General features: G+C 46.5%; 2 protein-coding genes across 2 annotated transcripts; both read left to right on the top strand.

Annotated features, from left to right (window-relative positions):
* The first annotated feature begins 23 nt into the window (after nucleotides 1–23).
* On the top strand, nucleotides 24–10,390 carry vezt (vezatin, adherens junctions transmembrane protein). Its single transcript, XM_034526681.1, is given in 13 exon segments — nucleotides 24–187; nucleotides 1,711–1,842; nucleotides 4,589–4,678; nucleotides 4,777–4,961; nucleotides 5,324–5,608; nucleotides 6,343–6,501; nucleotides 6,800–6,947; nucleotides 7,184–7,554; nucleotides 8,176–8,369; nucleotides 8,598–8,623; nucleotides 8,625–8,705; nucleotides 8,800–9,007; nucleotides 9,238–10,390. Coding segments are annotated over 13 exon segments (2,448 nt in total). The 5' UTR covers nucleotides 24–151; the 3' UTR covers nucleotides 9,771–10,390.
* A 3,410-nt stretch (nucleotides 10,391–13,800) lies between these two features.
* Nucleotides 13,801–20,133, top strand: LOC117726409 (methionine aminopeptidase 2-like). Its single transcript, XM_034526684.1, has 11 exons — nucleotides 13,801–13,997; nucleotides 16,181–16,276; nucleotides 16,407–16,469; nucleotides 16,617–16,719; nucleotides 17,127–17,288; nucleotides 17,427–17,608; nucleotides 17,891–17,985; nucleotides 18,072–18,168; nucleotides 18,657–18,760; nucleotides 18,988–19,103; nucleotides 19,256–20,133. Exons 1-11 carry the CDS (start codon nucleotides 13,841–13,843, stop codon nucleotides 19,506–19,508), a joined length of 1,428 nt encoding a protein of 475 aa, XP_034382575.1. The 5' UTR covers nucleotides 13,801–13,840; the 3' UTR covers nucleotides 19,509–20,133.
* Nucleotides 20,134–20,344: the final 211 nt, after the last annotated feature.

The following is a 20,344-nucleotide window of genomic DNA, read 5'->3' as shown; positions in this document are numbered from 1 at the left end:
GTCGAAGACAATGTGCATTATGGGAAATGTAGTTTTATGCGTTAAGTTTTAGCAACCGGCTAACAACCAACTTCTCAGCGGCTTGTTCCCGACTGCCCCGTCGCCTCCAACTTCAGAATGCCAACGGGCGGTGTATAAATGGCGGAGAGCAATGACGGAGGAGTTTGACGAAGATGTGGTATTTGAGGTTTGTATTACATACGCTGTTTTTTAAAATTTAATCTAAACTTGTGGATGCTTTGTCACACCTCCAGACGTTGGCTTCCTGGGGGCATTAACGACAGCTAGCACTAGCTAGCTGTCGTTAATGCCCCCTGTTGTCATGCGTTGGCGACCCCAAACAAATCCACATATCTGGCTGGCTGCTAGCTGTGTTTCTGCACAAAGAGCTTTGTGGGTCACGAGAGGGAGCTGAGTGTTGTTGTTGGTGGTTCATCGTTATTAGACTGGGAGTCAGAGGCGGGGTGGGGAGGACCAGGTCCAATGCGTCGGTTCTGGGTGGGGGGGGACCTTGACACACACACACACACACACACTCACTCACTCTACGTCTGGATGGTGACTATGCACGTGAGTAGCATTCAATTGTGTGGCTGCCATCTAGGCTTGGATGATGGGTTAATTACATTAAACTGAAATGCACCCCTGCAGCTGTCTGCAAGCAACCAAAAAACCAAAGCAGAGATGCTGAGTTATGTGTTCCCGGCAGCTGGGTTGCAGACATCTTTAGGACAAATTCTAGCATGGGATGTTTTGTTCTTTCTTTATCCTCTCGTCTTCTTTTCAGGATAAGAAACAGCATCACTTGGTGTTTATTCCTCTGAGTAGACAGGATTATTATGACTTGTGCTTGCATGTAGTCCTGTGTCCATGGTGCACTAAAAGAGGCTTTAAAAAAAAAGACTATTAGTGATTTACAGATTCACATGTGAAGAAGGCACTTAAAGCTTTTTACCATTTATTCCCAGAGCAGAACAAGTAGCTTGCATGGAGGAAAGAAGGTAAAGAAAGAGGGGAAAGTAGGCTAGCCACATTCACACAAAACTAGTGCAAAATCAGCTCATCCCGCATCAGACTTATTTTTCGGATAAGTCCCTAACACACACATTCTCATTTACAACGGTGACCTGGCAAAAGGCACACAGCCTCCTGAAAAGAAATATCGCGAGTCATAAAGACGGCAACTGCCAACGAATGGCGTGCAATGGCAGCAAGCGTTACATAAAGACCTGCAGACACAACAGCAGAACAAAAGGAGTGCACTGCAAGAGGTAAGACCAAACATGCAACACAGGACTGCAGCAGCAAGAGAAAAGAACATTATATTATATTGACCATGATGTCATGTATAAAAGCAACAAAAGGGTGAAACATCCAAGGGGGGGGAGGTGGAATATCTTTTATAGGCATTGTAGTTCGAGAAGCAAGCGGTCTAGAGCGCTCAATGCTGCTTCGCCTACGATAGACAATATCAAAGGCTTTAGTTGAATCAATTAATAAAAAAATTAAAAAAATGCTGGCAGGTGGTTGGGGAGAGACGAGGGCATTGCCAGAAGAGACGGCCAGTGCGGCAGCAAGAAAGTGCTCCACAAGACCGATAACCTAATCGCCACATTTTCTCCACAAGTTCCCTCCACCTGGCACTAATATTATGTCCCTTGCTTCCTCAACGACGGCATTGATCTGTCTCTTCGCTTTCTCTCTTTGCAGAACTCCCCTCTTTTCCAGTACCTGCATGATCTAGGGCACACAGACTTCGAGGCATGTCCGACGGCATCACAGGAGGACGAATATGGCAGCGAAGAGGGAGACCTCCCCTACGGAGATCCAAGGAAAACTTCAGTGAGTTTTCTTCTGACTTTTTTTTATAGACTACAATTAATTAATGTGAGAAAATAGCTTGCACCACTATTCAAACGATGTGTGTGTGTGTGTGTGTGTGTGTGTGTGTGTGTGTGTGTGTGTGTGTGTGTGTGTGTGTGTGTGTGTGTGTGTGTGTGTGTGTGTGTGTGTGTGTGTGTGTGTGTGTGTGTGTGTGTGTGTGTGTGTGTGTGTGTGTGTGTGTGTGTGTGTGTGTGTGTGTGTGTGTGTGTGTGTGTGTGTGTGTGTGTGTGTGTGTGTGTGTGTGTGTGTGTGTGTGTGTTTGATTTGCGCAGTCAGACAGAAAGTAATTAATTCAACTATTGACTCCAAACAGTAACACAGTTTGGCCCACAGACCGCTATGTGAACGGGTTTATAACAATCTTTGCTTTAGTCAAACGAGACATGGCAACAAGGGCTTCCTACACACGGATGCAGGTATTTTGTCTTGCATTTTCTTTAATCTTCAGTCACGCACACAGGGGATTCCCCCTTTTTTTTTGCATCTCTCTCCTGCTTTAGAAGAAAGAGAGCCGAAACTTTCTCTCCCTCTGACGTTATTCCATCTCTCTGGAAGCGTCTTCTTACAAATTGTGTTTGTGTGTTCTGTTGACATTCACATCTGCGTGCTTGTTTTTAATAGATTTGTTTGCACTGCAACTCGGCAATCAAAGGAACTTGTAAACTTTGATCGGCACTTGCATTAATATAACCGTAGATGACTGTCGTTCGAGTCGACCTGTGATTCATACAGAGGAGTAATGTGTCCAGGGAGCCCCCCCCCCCCCCACACACACACACACACACCCACCACCCTCCTTTCCCCTCTTCTTGCGACGGGAAACTGTTTTGTGTTTGTTTCGTCCAGGAACTTTCCGTACGTGTCACGCTTCCTCTCTGGGACGCTGTTGTTCTAGGGAGTTAAGGAGGATGAGGGATTCGGATGAGACAGGAAACCTTTCGGCTCGTCCCTGTGTGACCAGTTTCCTGGAGCTTAGATAAAGTCTGAGCCCGTGCAAAACATTGTGCACAGTATACATGCTTTAAGGGCGGCGGCGAATTATTACTTTAATTGTTGATTCATCGGGTCTGTAAAATGTATTCTGCTTTACGCTAAGCTAGGCTACCCACCTCTTTGCTCCACGGTGAATAGACAGATATGAGAGTGGTATCAATCTTTTTGTCTAGCGCACAGCAAGAAAAGCCCAAAAGCATATTTCCTAAAATGTCAAACTATCCCCTTCAAAAGCACCGCACGCTTTACACACACAGACCGGCCGTCACACACAGGCCGCCCGTGCTCGAGTGTGTCCATCCTCCATCGGTCCAGTGTGTCTGGAAGATGGCGTGCCGTGCCGTCTGCGCGACACCGGGAGCATACCCATGAGCATAAAAACAGACTGAGGCAGGATGTCGTGAGGGGGGCGAGCGGACCCGAACACGGTTTACATCATCGCCGCGGTGGTATCGGATGAGATTAGCCGCTTGGAAAATCGACGGAGAAGACGGGGCCATGTGACCTACTTTGAGGCTGATGACCGGTGTTGTGTGAAAGCCCAGTCTCTCAAATCAGTAATCTATACTACTGCAGCCTTTAGACGAATAAGGCTTCCCTAGACTAGGTCATTAACCCCCAGAGCACACGCACTTCACAGGATGTTATGAGGATGTTTTCTACAGGATTCTCTTTACTTTAAGGGTAAAAAGAATCATAACATTGTTAAAGCCAAAGCCTCAAGAGTCCCGTTTATTTTAAACAAATCCTTTCCACGAAACACTCTTAAGCTGTTTAGTGAATAAAAGATCCGATTCATGCTTTTTGGCTTTACACAGTTTGTTTTTTTTTATTTAGGCTCTTAAGCACTTGCAAACTAGCAACATTTTTGAACATCCGGAGGTTTGTTATGCATCGAAATGTTTACACACTTTAAATTGTAATGCACCGCGTAACTCTGGTTGTGGTTGTGGTTGTGGTTGTGGTTGTGGTTGTGTGTGTGTGTGTGTGTGTGTGTGTGTGTGTGTGTGTGTGTGTGTGTGTGTGTGTGTGTGTGTGTGTGTGTGTGTGTGTGTGTGTGTGTGTGTGTGTGTGTGTGTGTGTGTGTGTGTGTGTGTGTGTGTGTGTGTGTGTGTGTGTGTGTGTGTGTGTGTGTGTGTGTGTGTGTGGGCGTCTTCAATGAAAGACATACAAACTTGTTTCTTTTTCTGCAGCATAAAGAATCCTTCCTTTCCATCTGCCAACCATATATTTGGAAAGGATAACAAGTTTTATTGATGCCAGAAATGTAAACATTCAGTCATAACACTACGAAATGAAAATTCAACCAACTGAAGTGGTTGTGTGGTTTTGGTGCCACAACAGGGCTATGCGAGACCGGGGAGTGAGTGTTTCTACAAACACGCATTGCACTTATTGTTGTGGCCTGAAAGAGTTCGTCTCCTGGGATACTCCCTTTTGAGAGAGAGAGAGAGAGAGAGAGAGAGAGAGAGAGAGAGAGAGAGAGAGAGAGAGAGAGAGAGAGAGAGAGAGAGAGAGAGAGAGAGAGAGAGAGAGAGAGAGAGAGAGAGAGAGAGAGAGAGAGAGAGAGAGAGAGAGAGAGAGAGAGAGAGAGAGAGAGAGAGAGAGAGAATATATATACACACACACACACACACACACACACACAACTGGCACGGAGCTGTTACTTAATCGACTGAATTATAACCTTTCCCCTGTGTGTGATCTGCAGGGCGGACGCTTCCGGAGACTGGCTGAAACCTTGTGGAGGTGGAGTCCGCTTCACCGGGCGGCTGCGTCTCAGAAGATGGGCCAGCAGCTGGTAGGCAGAGTGGGGAAACGGGAAAGGAATGCTGGCAACCGGCAACTTCACTTGTTTTATAGTTTTAAAAGGCATCAATTATTCTCCATTTCTTCCAGGACTGTGTGTTCGGCCAGTACTCGGTGAAGTGCATTCTGGACCAGGACGTGCTGCTGCAGGAGGACGTGGAGCTGATCGAGCTGTTGGACCCGAGTCTGCTCACTCTCGGCTCGTCTGCCTCTGGCTCCTCCAGCCGAGCGGTCGTCCTGCCCAGACCCAGGCTCCTAGCCAGGCCCTCCCTATGGTGCGTTGTTGGGGAAACAAACGCACACAGATGTATAGTGGATGGGCAACATGATTGTTTCGCTAAAGAATATAAAGCATTCCAATATGACGGCAGAACAAACTGAAGCTATGGCCTCTGAAACAGTAAAAAAAGTAAAGTCAGGTGATCCTCTTAGTCCATCAAATGTTTATCTGTGAATTTACTGGATCCAAGCAGAAGTTTTAATCAAAGACCTGCAGAAAAGCAAGATTTGATCAATTCAGTATCTGCCTTCCTTGGTATTCTAGTGACACTGCAACGATATTGGGAAAAGGTTACCGTACAGTACTTCCTGTTAATGGCTGCACCAATCAGAACTCCTGCCTGTTGTCCTCACTCAGGGACATGGCGGGGCTGGTCGGCCTGGCTGCGGTGCTGTTGGGTTGCTGCTCGGCGTCCGGGGGCCCGTGGTCGCTGGCCGCGGCCCCGTGGAGCCTGGCACTCCTGGGCTGGCTGGGAATGAGGGGGGTCCTGCTGTGGAGGCGGGGACGCATGCAGAGAGCCGTCCACTCGCGGGCCACGCAGCTCCAGACTCTGGTCCACAACAGCAAGACTCTGACGGGGCTGTCTCGTAAAGCCCTGCGCCTGGTGCAGGAGACGGAGGTCATCTCCAGAGGGTTTACCCTGTAAGTGTGCTGCTTTGTTTTTTACGTCTACGCGTCACCCAATCACATCGTGTTCATGTGCATTTCCTGTCATGTCTCCACTGGTTCAAGCCTGCTGAGTTGATTTACTCGTTAACTAACCTCGTCAGGTAGCGTGTCCGTCGGTGTTTTATTATCCATGGTAGCTCTTTAGACCTCCACTTGTCCGTCTGTGAGTATAGCTCGATCATCGTCCATGAAACCCCACTTCAGCATTATACTTCAATCACTTAGATGGTTAACTCTTGCCGAGAGTTAGACGAGAAGGCTGACACCTCATGTTTGTACAGTAAATAAAGCCACAGTCTGCAGCTGATTAGTAGCATCAAGCCACTAAATGGATAAACGACTATAAACGAGTTATAGCATGTTAGTTACTGAGCTGCAGAGCTGCTGGTAGGTGGGTTTTGTTACATTTTGACAGAGCCGGGTAGCGGTTTGTCCCTGATTCCAGTCTTTGTGCTAAGCTAACCAGCTGTAGCTTCATATTTACCATACAGACATGAGAGTGCTGTTGGTCTTGTCGTGTAACTCTCTGGTAAGAGAGCGATTCAGCATGTTTATATTCCTTTTTATAGCATGTCGTATTGTCTTGTTGGTCTTCGTCTCGTGTGTCGTCTTTAGTGATGTGGCGTTCAGTGTTTTCTGTGCCCCCCCACCCCTTCCCCTGCCTCTTTGGGATGGCTCCACAGTTGTATCACATTTCATTTGTCAAGTTTGCTCGACAGGGTGAGTGCGGCCAGCTCCTTTAGCAGGGCGGGGGCGGGGGCGGTGCCACGCGGCCAGCAGCTGATCGGACTGAGGAAGGCCCTGTACCGGGCGCTCCGCACGGCCTTCAGAGCCTCGCGGAGAGCCACCTGTCACATGCTCAAGGCATATCCTTTACCGTGAGAGAACCACGTTGCATAAGTGTGTCTTCAGGTTTTTTGTTTTGCCTCTTTTGTATTTTTTTAGAGGATAGCTAGTCTGGATTTGTTATTAGTGAAAAACAAAACTCAAATTCATTCCCTTTCCTCGACAAATAATGTTTGAGATGCATGCAGATGCTTTGTCGTCTTTTCTAGGTATTTACATGCAATTTGCAAATAGGAAACGACTCACGATAAGATTACGAGTAATCTTTTTGTGAGACACAAATATTGTAAGAGGGATGCGTCCTTAACCCCTCTCAACGTTCCCTCTGAACTCTGAGATCGATAACGTGACCAACTATGTGTCCGCCGTGCCTCTGAAGGAGCTGGGCCTCGGCCTGGGGATCGAGCACCTGGGCGACGAGCAGGCTCAGGAGCTGACGGACGACTACAGCCTGCCTGCCCTGAAGGTGAGGCCTCTTTCCAGGCTTTCCTCCAACTATCGACAAGACGGGGAAGAAGCTCAGTCTTCATCCACGTCTCTTCTGCCCATCTTGTATGCTCACTATTTTACAGTGTATTCATGATTCACCGCATTTTGGGCTCAAGAAGTAAAAAGACGGCAACGAGCAACAGCTGACGGCTAAAAAAAAGCCAAATTAAGGACTGATTAAAAGGCTTTAATGCATAACTGCTGTCCTCATAGATGCTGTTCCAGCTGTGGGTGGGGCAAAGCTCCGAATGTTTTCGACGACTTGCTCTCCTCCTCTCGCCGCGAAGAATAGAGGAGCCGGACGAGGGCGGAGCCAGCGGCGATGCCTCACCTCCTCCTCCTCCTCCTCCTCTTCCCCCGCTGCACCGCTCCATCGCCGCGGTGACGGAGCCCCTCCATCACGCTCTGGCCACCTGCCTCTGCGAAGTGCAGCGCAGCTTCGACTTCCACCGGCACTTCGAGACCCAGGTGAGGACGCCGGGCTCCGACAAGACGGGGAGGGTCCGGGAGAAATGCCGAGAGCTCAACACCCTGCACTCCTCCATCCGAAGCCTGCAGCTGCACCTCAAGGCCCTGCTCAGCGAGTGAGACACACACACACACACACATACACACACACACACACACACAATATCCTGACTTCCTTTCGCTTTTCACTTCCAATGATAGTAGCCGAAACTTTAATGACCAGTCAGGGGAAACTGTGTCGCTCCGCCAGCAAAGCGTAAATAAATGACATCGCAAAGACATAAATACGGGTAAAGAAAGTGGAGTTGCAGGGACTAGAAAAATTCCATTATTCCTCGCGGATTTCCTTCATTAATTTCACAGCGGTCAAAAAGAAGGAACGGCACACAACTATATTAGGATGATTTCCCTGCACGCCATGTGTCCTGAATATGAAAGGGCCATTTACTTTATGCCCTGCCATCACAGTGCATTGGGATGAACACACATCGAAGCCATAACAAGAAAGAGGAGCAGAGATTTATAGACAAGAGAGGTCATCACATTTTTTGTTTGAAATTACATTTTACCCCCGTTTCTGTCGGATTTCATGTTCATGAAACTGATTCTTTCAAATATAGCTTGAATCTTATGACTGCAGCTTGAGTTTCTTCTGCAACAGAAGATAACGTAGTGAAAAGTGACGCCTCGCAGACTCGTCAACAGTCCTCCTCCTCTTCTGTCTCTGATATCGTCAGGATGATCATCCTGGAGGACGACCTGGAGAAACTGATGGTGTCCAAGGAACCGACGGAGCTGACGCTGGAGGGCTACCAGGACCTCAGCGACCGGCTGCACCAGCTGCAGCCGCACATGCACGCCAGCTCGGGCTGCTGGGAGAACACCATCAGCCAGGTGGAGCGCATGCTGAGACGGGTCAACGCCTGCTCAGGTGAGCTCAACGTTAAGATATGAGGCTTCAGCCGACAAGAACACCCCCTTTTAGGACTATATCAGTTTCCATATTTACACAGGTCCTGTTTTTAGCACAGACTTCCACCTTTACCGTGAATCTAGACTATTGGTAGTCGTGGAGGAAGGAGCTCCCTCACAATGTGGGATGAGACGCAGACCAATCAGAGCGGCCTCGCAATAACGTCAGTCTCCACCATCTCTGCAGGTAACGCCGAGGGTCCGGCGCAGTGTGTCCCCCCCCGTGCCCGGGATTCCTGCTCCTCCTCCGTCCTACCCGTTGATCCTGGACAGAGACCCTGTGCCAGAAGAGCTGGTGAGATCTTGCACCGTGCTCCTGCACACCGAGACTCTCCCACCACAGTCGTCTTCCTGCTGTCAACCTCTTTGTTGTTGTTGTTTTTGACCAGGAGTGGGAGGCCTACGTGTCGGACTCGGACTCTGACGGCGAGGGCAGAGGGTCCTGGTCCGACATCTTGTCACCGGAGGAACGGGAGCGGCAGCAGCGGGAGAGGGAGGAGTCCCGCCGCGTCCTGTCGGAGCTCAAAGCCGTGCTGGGCTTCCGTGCGTCAGAGGGGGAGAGGATGAAGAGGAAGCAGCTGCTCTTCAACGACCAAGGTCTGCACTGACCCACGTCACCCCCCCCCTCTCTCTCGCTCTCTCTCTGTGTATTGATGTAGATCAGTCACCAATAAAAATAACTTAGTTGAAGCCCTAATCCACTCAAAGAAGACAAACCATATACATTTAAAGGGTGTTCGATCACTAAATCATGTTGAAGAGTTGTTATGACTTTTTTCCGATTTTGTAATGCCCTGATTTTTAAACTCGTGTCCTCGTTCTCGCAGCCGCTCCCTCCGCTCACGGCGAGAGTCCCGATCCGGTCACGAATCTGTTGGACGCTCCGACCTCTCTGGGAACGGCGGAAAGTGGCGACGGGGACGGAAACCATTTCTCGGAGTGCTCTGCGGGAAACGAAGGGGAGGAAGGGGAAGGAAGAGACGGCGGGGCGGGGCTCGACCCCTCGACGGAGTTCAGCTGCGGTTCGGAGGATTTGGGAGGAGCTTCGGTGTGCGCCAGAGGAGGAGGAGGAGCGTCCGAGCTGCACCAATACGACGGCGCCCCGCAGGAGGGGGACGGGGAGGGCCAGAACGGCCTGGACTGCTGCCTGAAGCCCAAAGCCCCCGCCGTCTCCGTGATGGACAGGCTGACGGAGATCCACGGCTCGGAGACCCTCAGCTTCAGCTCCGCCCTCGCCGCTCAGGTGGCGGCGCGCTCGCAGTCGCTCATCGCCATGGAGGAGCAGACGTTCGGAGACGCCGATGAGGATGATGAGGATGAGGAAGAGGAGGAGGACAGACGAACCCCCGAGGAGGACTGAAGTTAAACCCGACGGCTGAACAGAGACTGTATTTATGTCCGATGTCTTTTATCGACGCGTCTGTCTTTAACGGTTTCAAATTAACTCTCCATTACCCGTCCGGCCATTTTACTGTTCGTTCGTTACCCACAATTCTTACTGCTCGTTCGCTGTTAAAAACTCAGGTACCAGAACCACTAAAACAAAATATGACTTTTCAGTAGAAGACCAGAACAATTCACTCTGTCATCCACACAGTGTGTGTGTGTGTGTTTATGTGTGTTTATGTGTGTGTGTTGTTCTCAGTCATTCAGCAGGTGTGGAAACAAGCAATTGGCTCCATAGATTAAAGAAAATACAAATACAAAAAAATGTTATTGGATTCTTTTTGAGAATAAAAGTTTTAATTACAGTTTTCAAAACGATTTCAAGTGGTTAGTACAGTACTTTAGTAAATGTGCCGTCAGACAGTTACACTGAATTAGGAAGTAGAATGGTATTTTCTACTCTGGGCTCTTTATTTCTGTCCCTTTCTGCGACTCCATCCCTCTACTTACTGCCTGAATGGACACGATCCCACTTGGAATGCAACACTATTGTATCTCAGAAATGTTCATGTCGACTGAAACCGGTCCACCCCCCCACCCTCGGCGTCTTTGTTTACAGGGGCGCACTCTGAGGAAAGAGACACTTTATGGACGCATCTGTGTGCTGCTGTGAGGTTTAAAAATCAAATGCCTGTAAAGTAATACCAAAAAAAGAAAAAAGTGGGGTGATTTTTATTTTTGTTTTCTCATGTGAGGGCAATCTATAACTTGTGTTTCCTATGATGTTGCCATACGAGTGTCACCGCCCTGGTGTATTCCCTCCCGGTCTGACACCACGTTGACCTCGGCCTTGACCCCCCCCCCCCCCCTCTCTCCTGCATTTTCCAAAACGTGAAATAAAACACCGTTCTTGGAAGAGTTTCGATGTATTTGAAGTCTTTTTTTTTTGTGCTGCTCGTGTTTCAGAGGCTCTCACGGCCAGGGGGGGGGGGGTTTAAGAGAAACAGGTTCGGTGAGTTACTCGATACGTTTTGTGGGATTTTGCTTTTGTCTCCCCCTCAACAGCTGGCGCTCCACTTTTAAAGCCATCTCGGCCTTTTTTTTTTTTTTTTTTTAGGGTTTAGTTCGACTCCCTTCTGTCCAATCGCAGAGTGTTTTGAGTCTCTGGCAGACATTTTAAGCCCCGTATGAACCCTTTTAGATGCAGACTTTGAACCGTGGGAATTACCCACAATTCATAGCAATGTGACGTTAAACACAGGAGTGGGGGGGGGCGGGTTACCAGAGGAAGCATGGAGACACACACACAAACGTAAATAAAGGACGACGCACGTTTGTTCAGCATTACATTTAGGATTAAAGATGGGGCATTAATCAGATTATATCACAAAGATTTATTGGTCAAACATTTAGTTTTATTATTTAAGTGCTGTCCCATTTCCAGCCCACAGTCCCACTTAACAGGAGACGTCAGTAGGTCCCTGAGGGTTCAGGGTCTGAGGCCTTAGGGGGGTACACTGGGATCCCGCCTGAGGGTTCAAGGTCTGAGGCCTTAGGGGGGGACACTGGGATCCCGCCTGAGGGTTCAAGGTCTGAGGCCTTAGGGGGGTACACTGGGATCCCGCCTGAGGGTTCAGGGTCTGAGGCCTTAGGAGGGGACACTGGGATCCCGCCTGAGGGTTTAGGGTCTGAGGCCTTGGGGGGGACACTGGGATCCCGCCTGAGGGTTCAGGGTCTGAGGCCTTAGGGGGGGACACTGGGATCCCGCCTGAGGGTTCAGGGTCTGAGGCCTTAGGGGGGGACACTGGGATCCCGCCTGAGGGTTCAGGGTCTGAGGCCTTAGGGGGGGACACTGGGATCCCGCCTGAGGGTTTAGGGTCTGAGGCCTTGGGGGGGACACTGGGATCACGCCTGAGGGTTCAAGGTCTGAGGCCTTAGGGGGGCACACTGGGATCCCGCCTGAGGGTTCAAGGTCTGAGGCCTTAGGGGGGGACACTGGGATCCCGCCTGAGGGTTCAGGGTCTGAGGCCTTAGGGGGGGACACTGGGATCCCGCCTGAGGGTTCAGGGTCTGAGGCCTTAGGGGGGACACTGGGATCCCGTCTGAGGGTTCAGGGTCTGAGGCCTTAAGGGGGGGACACTGGGATCCCGCCTGAGGGTTCAGGGTCTGAGGCCTTAAGGGGGGGACACTGGGATCCCGCCTGAGGGTTCAGGACCTGTCTCTTTAAGCTCTAAAGAGTTTTATGTGTTTTGAAGGTTTTCTTTTAACAAAGTTCCTTCTCAATGTGCTCGTTTCCTTCAAATTAGACGCAGATACATTTTTATGTTAATTCACTAATGCTTTTACCGGTTGGTGTGACCAGACTTTGGGTTTTCTCTTAAATTAATGGACAGATTGAACCTCATCAACCTCCTGGATGTAGTTTCAGGTGTTTGGAGGGTTTCCAGAAGTATTCATTTGTATTCTGATGATTGTTTCATAGTGAAAACTTGTTTTCTTTATTACGCGGCAGGTGTTGACAAATGTACCAAACAATAATGTTTGTTTACGACACGAGGAACCGAATCTCCTCCAGAAAGTGACAGATTTTTAATACGTGACGTGTTTCGACTGTTGTCTCCATCAGCTGCTTCAGCGTCACGTGCTGGAGAACATCGCCACCTTGTGGACAGACGGAGCAACAGCAGCTTCGGTTACATTTAGAAAAAGGTCATGAAACAGACTTCTTTCTGTTTTTAAATAAATAAATACCGGTTTTAAACAGATTCAAGAGTATCTGTGTTGTTCCAGACCAGGTTGATTAAGTCTCCGTATAGAGGTTTCTGATCCATAACTGGTCTTATGTGGTTTAGATGTGTGTGTGTGTGTGTGTGTGTGTGGGGGGGGGGGGGGGGGGGGGGGGGGACGACGACGACAACAACGACGACGACGACGACGACTGTGAAATCACACTTTTTGTCTATTTTATCTATTCCATGCATCTAAAACTGGGTTTAAAAGAATCTAAGGTGTATGTGTTGGTCCAGTCCAGGTTTATTAAGTCTAAATATGGTGGTTTTTAATCCAGTCCTGGTCCCATGTGGTCTAGTTTTATTTTAGAAATTAAAAACTGTTTTTAAATCACACTCATTTTAATTAAAAATAACGATGTGGTTATCCGTTGTTTTCTCACATTTTATTAGCAGTCAAGCTCTAGTTTATTTTCCCTCTGGAACCAGTTACACAATGAAATATAAGACCATTTTTATTGAACTGAGTAAAGTATGGGGGGGGGGGGGGGGGGGGGGCGGTCAAATCAAAGCAGTACAGATTGATTTCATGTCTGTGGAGCTCCAGCAGACTAATTTGTATTTTGTGATTTTGGGCTATATAAAATTAACTGAATTGAATTAACTTGAAAGATGGAAATAATGTATTAATTTTTTTTAAACCCTTGTTAATGTTACACTTTTGTTATTTACAATATATTGTATCTATATTATTGTAATCAGTTCAGTTTATCTGTGTATATGTGCCCCCCCCAATGAGACTCACTCCTCAATGCATGAGCTCCCCTTCAGCTGATTCGGCATGTTTTACTTTGTGCTGCCTTCAAGTGCTCCACATTAAGCTCCGATCTTTTAAGAGATACGTTCAGAAGCCCAGTTAGGAACGCCACAAAGGGGTTTGGTAGGATTTAAAACACACTTGAACCAAAAGTTGACAAAATAAAAGTCACATTGTTCAGTAGAGCAGAATGAAAAAGACTATTTACTTGGACACTGAATCTTCTTTTTGATTCAGTTTTGCATAAAGAAAAACGTAATTAATTGTGTCCCGAGGGCTCGATGTTCAAGTTGTGATAATTGAATAAACTGTCAAATATTAGCCTTTTAAAACAACTACTAGTAATAACACTACCAATAATAATCGTGAAAACAATTAATAGACGATGAAGAATATAACTCACCAATCGTAGAAATCTACGAGTGTCCCTGAAGGCACCAGCACACACAGCAACTCCCACAGTCCCTTGCGCTTCCCTTTCCAGCAGCGCCTGCGATCATGGCGGACGTGGTTGCGGAGGAGGTAGTGGACCAGACGCCAGTCCCGGACCGGGAGCAGAACGGGAAGGCGGAGGACAAGGAGGAGGCCGAGCCCGTGGGAGAGACAGCGAAAAAGAAGAAGAAAAAGAAGAAGAAGAACAAGTCCGCAACGACAGGTGAGACTGGCTAGACCAGTTTCTTGCTAACAAGCTAGCAGAGCTGCTGTTTCTTATTATAGCGAGTTACCCGCAGTTAGCTGGGACGAACACGGAAGTACCGGGAGGTGGCCTTCAAAATAAAAGGTGGTCTTCGCGTGTGGGAAACATATATATATGTTTTTACTAGGTTGTTGAAACCAAATATAACTTGTAAGTACCTATTAAAATTGTTATTTGTCCATCAGATGAAATATCACATTTTGCAAGAGGTGGCATTTCTTTGAGTTACATAACATTTTATTGACTATATACTAACAACAAAGGTGTACTGAGATGTATTATTTGTTTGTGTAATTATATCACAGCCTTATTATGTGTAAAGGATAGTAGACTGTTAAACTTAATTCATAATGTTTTTATATTGTTAAATATATATAACGGTGATAAGATATTTTGCTTATAGTTTTACATTAATTAAACACCAATTTTAATATTGCATAGGGATATAATTCAAAATATGATATCAGTTTATGCTTGTAATTTAAGCCAACACAAATGTGTCAGAAATTGGTTGGCGAGATAACACAAGTTAATAATTTTAATAGAACACACACCGTCTTATTTTTCTTTCTAGTTTGCAAACTCCATTTGGATTCCCATATTGTGCCTGATATGACACTTGTTCAGAATAATTATACGTTTATTAATTAGCAGTAATGTTTTTTACACTTTGCATGTCTTCTGTTGTGTTTTGTTATCAGGTAATACGCATCTACATAACCTCGCTTAAATCCGATGTTTATTTTGAAAGCCCCACCGGAAATGGTTGCGCTAAGACCTCTATAGCTTGCGGCCGCTGCTCATTAGCCATGCGGGTTGGAGGGCAGTGTGGGTGGTGTTGCGCCTGTCAGGCCTTGTAAAACACGCCCGGCTCCAGTCCGGGAACAGTGACATTTAACACAGCTGATATAAAAAGCAACACACTGTTTATTTTGAGAGGAAACACAAAGGGTGCGCCGATCTAACCGCTCCGTGTAGGAACTGTCCTCCTGGCTGACAGCACTGAGCCACCAGCCAAGTTTTCCTGTTTCGTAATTCACCGTTTGCCAGAATTGTTATGCAAGTAAAGAAGAAAAAAAATCCCACAGGATGATTTAATTTTTAATAATTCAACCACGTCTGATCCAACTCACATTAGATCACCAGCAATAGAGACACATGTTACTGTGTCCTATTTTTACAGCATACAGAATAAACGCCAGGGACATTTTAAAGGACGTTTAATTTAATCGTGATAACAATCGTGCACCGTTTATGAGATATGTATGTAAATGCTCTTCTTTATTTTTTTGTTGTATTACTACAACTTTGAATATCTATTTGTGAATAAAGAGAACAAATGAGTGAGTGCTACATCCTTTGTGTTAAAGCGATGTGTGCGTTGAGTAAATGTATAAACTACAGTTTCTGTAGCTGACTCATCCACATTTTTGCTGATGTTGATGGTGACTCCACCCGCTTAGCATCCATAGTAAGAACAGCTGCAGCTTTGAGCGAGTCGTAATTAATGCATCACTATCAAACATTAGCAGATCCTCCACAATTCACTCAACATTGTCCCGGCAAATGTTTTTATATATATATATATATATATATATATATATATATTATTTTATATATATATATATATATATTAAAGATTTATTTATAAATATTTATATATATATATATAAAAATTATATATATATATTTATATATATATATATATATATAAATTATATATATATTTTTTTTATATATATATATATTAAATAATTATTTATATATATATATATATAGTGGATGTTGGCCATGATGCGAAGGATTCACATTAAATATACTTTCTTCATTAGTGTCATGAAACAATCCTGTGTTTCCGACAATGAGTTCCACGTCGTGTTGCGTTTAAATCAGTCCTCGGCATCGGGAGGTACTCTTACGTGAGGCCTCAGAGATATTAGTAAATGCATATTTAGGAGATCTGCCCTAAATGAGCATGCAGATATGATACTTGTACCTCCTTTTTATGCACGCTTTTGTTTCCCCACATCACCGTCTACTCTCGGCCGTTTGTGCTGACGCGGCAGCTTCTTCTTGCTAGTCGACGGCGTATTGGACCGTTTGACGCATGCTTGTTGTTGATCATCTTCTTCTCGCTGCAGGCGCCGATGCGGAGGGTGACGGAGTGGCCGTAGTGGCCAAACAGCTGGAAAAGCAGGCGATAGAAGACAAAGAGAAAGAGGAGGACGCCGAGGAAGGTGATTGTCTCAACCCCCCCGATATATAACTCATCATCATCATCGCCGTCGTCTTATTAATTAAAATGATGTCGACGCGTCGCATGCGTGCTTCACGATCGGCGTGACTTCAGTATCTTCACTCACACAGATGGAGACGATGGAGAAAACGCGGCAGGGAAAAAGAAGAAGAAGAAAAAGAAGAAGAAAGGACGTGAGTTGAATATCCCTGACGGTTTTATAGTATCCTTATAGTATATTTATAGTTTCGCAATCGTAAAGAGCGTAAAGAGCGATCTCTGTTCCTAGTTTGACTTTCAGAGTCAGTTTGATGAACTGTTTTTTAATTTTTTGCTTTCAGCCAAAACTCAGACTGAGATTCCATCTGTGCCCATCTGTGACTTATACCCAAGTGGAATATTCCCCATCGGACAGGAGTGTGAATACCCCACCTTACAGGACGGGTAAGAGGGGCACACACACACTTGTTGACCCCGGTCAGGGTGGTGCAGCTTGTTATCTCGTGGAACCAGTTGCTGCCTTATGTCTTTAAAGTTGAGATTAAATACATGTTTAAAAAGCCTTCGAGAACACATCCCCAGTCATAGGATGTTTAACAATGTATGTAAAGGAGATTACCAAAATATAATCATTGCTTTTATGGAAGCTACCATTTAACCAACGAGGTCAACCAAAAATATCGTGACATCAAATGCAAAGGATTTTATTTAAATCCCTCTTGTCTTCCATACTTCCGTTTCACTGGGACATGAACGCGTTAACTGAGTCGCTCCACCTCCATTAAGGCAGTTTGCCGTGAGGCTAAAACAAACGTAAACGTGTGTTGTTGTTGTTGTTCTTCTTCTCCCAGTCGCAGTGCAGCGTGGCGTACGACCCACCAAGAGAAGCGGGTGCTGGATAAAGCCAACGAGGAGGTCTGGAACGACTTCCGACAGGCGGCCGAGGCGCACAGACAAGTCCGGCAGCACGTCCGCGGCTTCATGAAACCCGGCATGACCATGATTGAAATCTGGTGAGGCTGCGTTCATCAGTATTATTATTATTAATTAGTTATTGTGGTTTGGCCCGCTTATCAACGCAGGAGCTGCAGCCGGAGCATTCAGAGCACTTTTTTTTTTTAAACCCCCGAATGCTCGATTCCCCCCCCCAGCGAGCGGTTGGAGGACTGCTCTCGCAAGGTGATAAAAGAGGACCGCCTGAACGCCGGACTGGCCTTCCCCACCGGCTGCTCCCTCAACCATTGTGCTGCCCACTACACTCCCAACGCCGGAGACACCACCGTCCTGCAGTACGACGACGTCTGCAAGATCGACTTCGGCACGCACATTAACGGTACCGCGGGAACGAAGTTGGAGAGGCCTTCAAACGCGTCTGCCGTGAATAAACGTTGAATTTCTTTGACAATCATTTGAAAACATTGTAATGTATACATCTTTCCATGTGTCTATGTGAGACCATTTTTGGAAAATAATATGTATTTATAGAGTTTTTAACCGCCCCCACCCGCTCCTTTTCTAGAAATGTTCTTCTTGTATGACGTGTCGCTAGGAATGAGCTTTGATGACGTCCTGCTCGTATTTTAAAGCCGCTCTGCTTCCTGCCGTCTCTCTGCAGGGCGGATCATTGACTGTGCCTTCACCGTCACGTTTAACCCAAAGTACGACAAGCTGCTGGAGGCCGTGAAGGACGCCACCAACACTGGCATCAAGGTGCGCTTCTTCTCTCCGATGTGTTGTCATCTGCTCGCCGCCTTGAAGCTCACCACTTCCTGTTTTTGTTTTTTTTTTGTTCGCAGAAAGCCGGCATCGACGTGCGTCTGTGTGACGTCGGGGAGGCGATTCAGGAAGTGATGGAGTCCTACGAGGTCGAGCTGGACGGCAAAACGTACCAAGGTCGGTTTATTTTGGTCTTGTTTTTAGTTGTTTTGCCACCATCTTAAATATAATTTCAGCATTAATGTCCCGATTGCATATTTCTACTGAATATAATCCGATGACAATCGTCGGTGAAGCTTTTTATTGCACACTGTGATGGTTAAACTGTAATTATGGATCGACAATCGTCCGTTATCACTATTAAATATCTTATCTGGCACATTGAAGTAACCGCTGTAGAGCTACTTAATCCAAATACTGACGGTCCTGGTTCAAAACTATAAAGTTAAAGCTTAAATTATTGAAATATAAATGCAGAATTTAACTGAAAGCCTGCAACTCCTGAAACTGGATCACGCCTTTCACTCTGCGGGTTAAATAACGCAAGAATATTATTTCAAAATGTTTTTTTATTTAATTAGAACAGTCGCACCATTTGATGTTTATTCATTCATGTAATAATACACCATGTTTTTATTTCTGAACCTTCTTTCTTTCCGTTCCAGTGAAGCCGATCCGAAACCTGAACGGCCATTCAATCGGCCAGTACCGGATCCACGCTGGCAAGACGGTGCCCATCGTTAAAGGAGGAGAAGCAACAAAGATGGAGGCCAGTTAATTACCACCGTCATCATTCTCCCAATAAATATAGGGGAAAGAAAAGATTGAATCGTTATAGAAACATAAAAAGGAATCGATGAACTTGGGAGGCAAATGATCCCGATGGATCGGACCTCTTTTTAGGAATATTATACATTTGAATGATTTCTTAAATGTAAAAAGTGTCGCTAAATGTTCACGTTATACAATCTGTTTTTTTCTTTCCCCCCCCCGCAGGAGGGAGAAGTGTACGCCATCGAGACCTTCGGCAGCACCGGTAAAGGAATGGTGCACGACGACATGGAGTGCTCTCACTACATGAAAAACTTTGACGTGGGCCACGTCCCCATCAGGTAAGAGTCGGTCTCCATAAAACATGCACCTGTTGTCTTATATATACGACCCCCTGCTGCCTTTCGGGACGTTTCCATCGACATGAATTATTAAAAAATGAATCGAATTGTAATGGACGTTTCTTTGCTTCCCCCTCTCTCCTCTCCCGCAGGCTGCCCCGAGCGAAGCACCTGCTGAACGTCGTCAACGAGCACTTCGGCACGCTGGCGTTCTGCCGGCGCTGGCTGGACCGCCTGGGCGAGAGCAAGTACCTGATGGCGCTGAAGAACCTGTGCGACCTGGGCATCGTGGACCCCTACCCGCCGCTCTGCGACACCAAGGGCTGCTACACCGCTCAGTTCGAGCACACCATCCTGCTCCGGCCCACCTGCAAGGAGGTGGTGAGCCGAGGAGACGACTACTGATGCCCCCCCCTCCCCCCTCCTCCCCGAGCCGACGCCCCTTAAACACAACAGCACCCTCACCGTCACCACACAGCACCTCCAGACCCCCACCCCTAAAATAAAAAGCCTCTTCTTAAACAGGACGCTGTCGTCTCAGAGCGGCTTTGAGGGATGCCAAAATGCTGCTGTACTCTACCCACAATGCACCACTCACAGCTTGCAAAAGGAAGAAGGCACCGGCCTACAGAGTCCTTCGTCTTTCCACCACAACGACAGAAATTGTAAACGAGCCAACGCGCGCAACCTCCATTTTACTAAAAATGATCGAGCTTATTTAAGCTGCTGCTGAATTCTAGCGCACCCCCAAGTATCAAAGACGAGGAAACCCCGTTTCTAGGGCTCCATCTGAGCCTCTAGTACGCATGCTGCTGACGGGTTTAAGTGGCCAAACGTCTCCTCGTTTAAAAGCTCTAATAACTCCTCACGCACCAACATCTGCAGCTGTGTAGAGGGGGGAGGGGGTGTCTTTGAAATCGTGGCTGCCACCGTTTGTTCCCCAGGTAAAAAAAAAAATGCTTTGTTTTGAACTCCCTGAAAAAATGTTTTTGTAAGGAAAGAAAAAAAAAGATTAAAATGGTTTTGCGCATTGTGAGTCTGTCGTCTTGTCATGAATGTAGATTTTAAACTGTTTAGTTTTACTAAATGAACAACACTTAGAAGACTAATTATTATTTTTAAAGCAAATAGTTTAACTTTGTAGTTCAGATTTAGGGTGCAACTAATTATATTTTCATTATCTATTAATTAGCTTCTTGACTACTCTAAATAATTTCTATTAAATATGAGTCATTGAGACA

This window comes from Cyclopterus lumpus, chromosome 23, assembly GCF_009769545.1.
Source record: "Cyclopterus lumpus isolate fCycLum1 chromosome 23, fCycLum1.pri, whole genome shotgun sequence".
Taxonomy (NCBI): Eukaryota; Metazoa; Chordata; class Actinopteri; order Perciformes; family Cyclopteridae; genus Cyclopterus; species Cyclopterus lumpus.
This window is presented reverse-complemented; position numbering and strand designations above follow the sequence as displayed.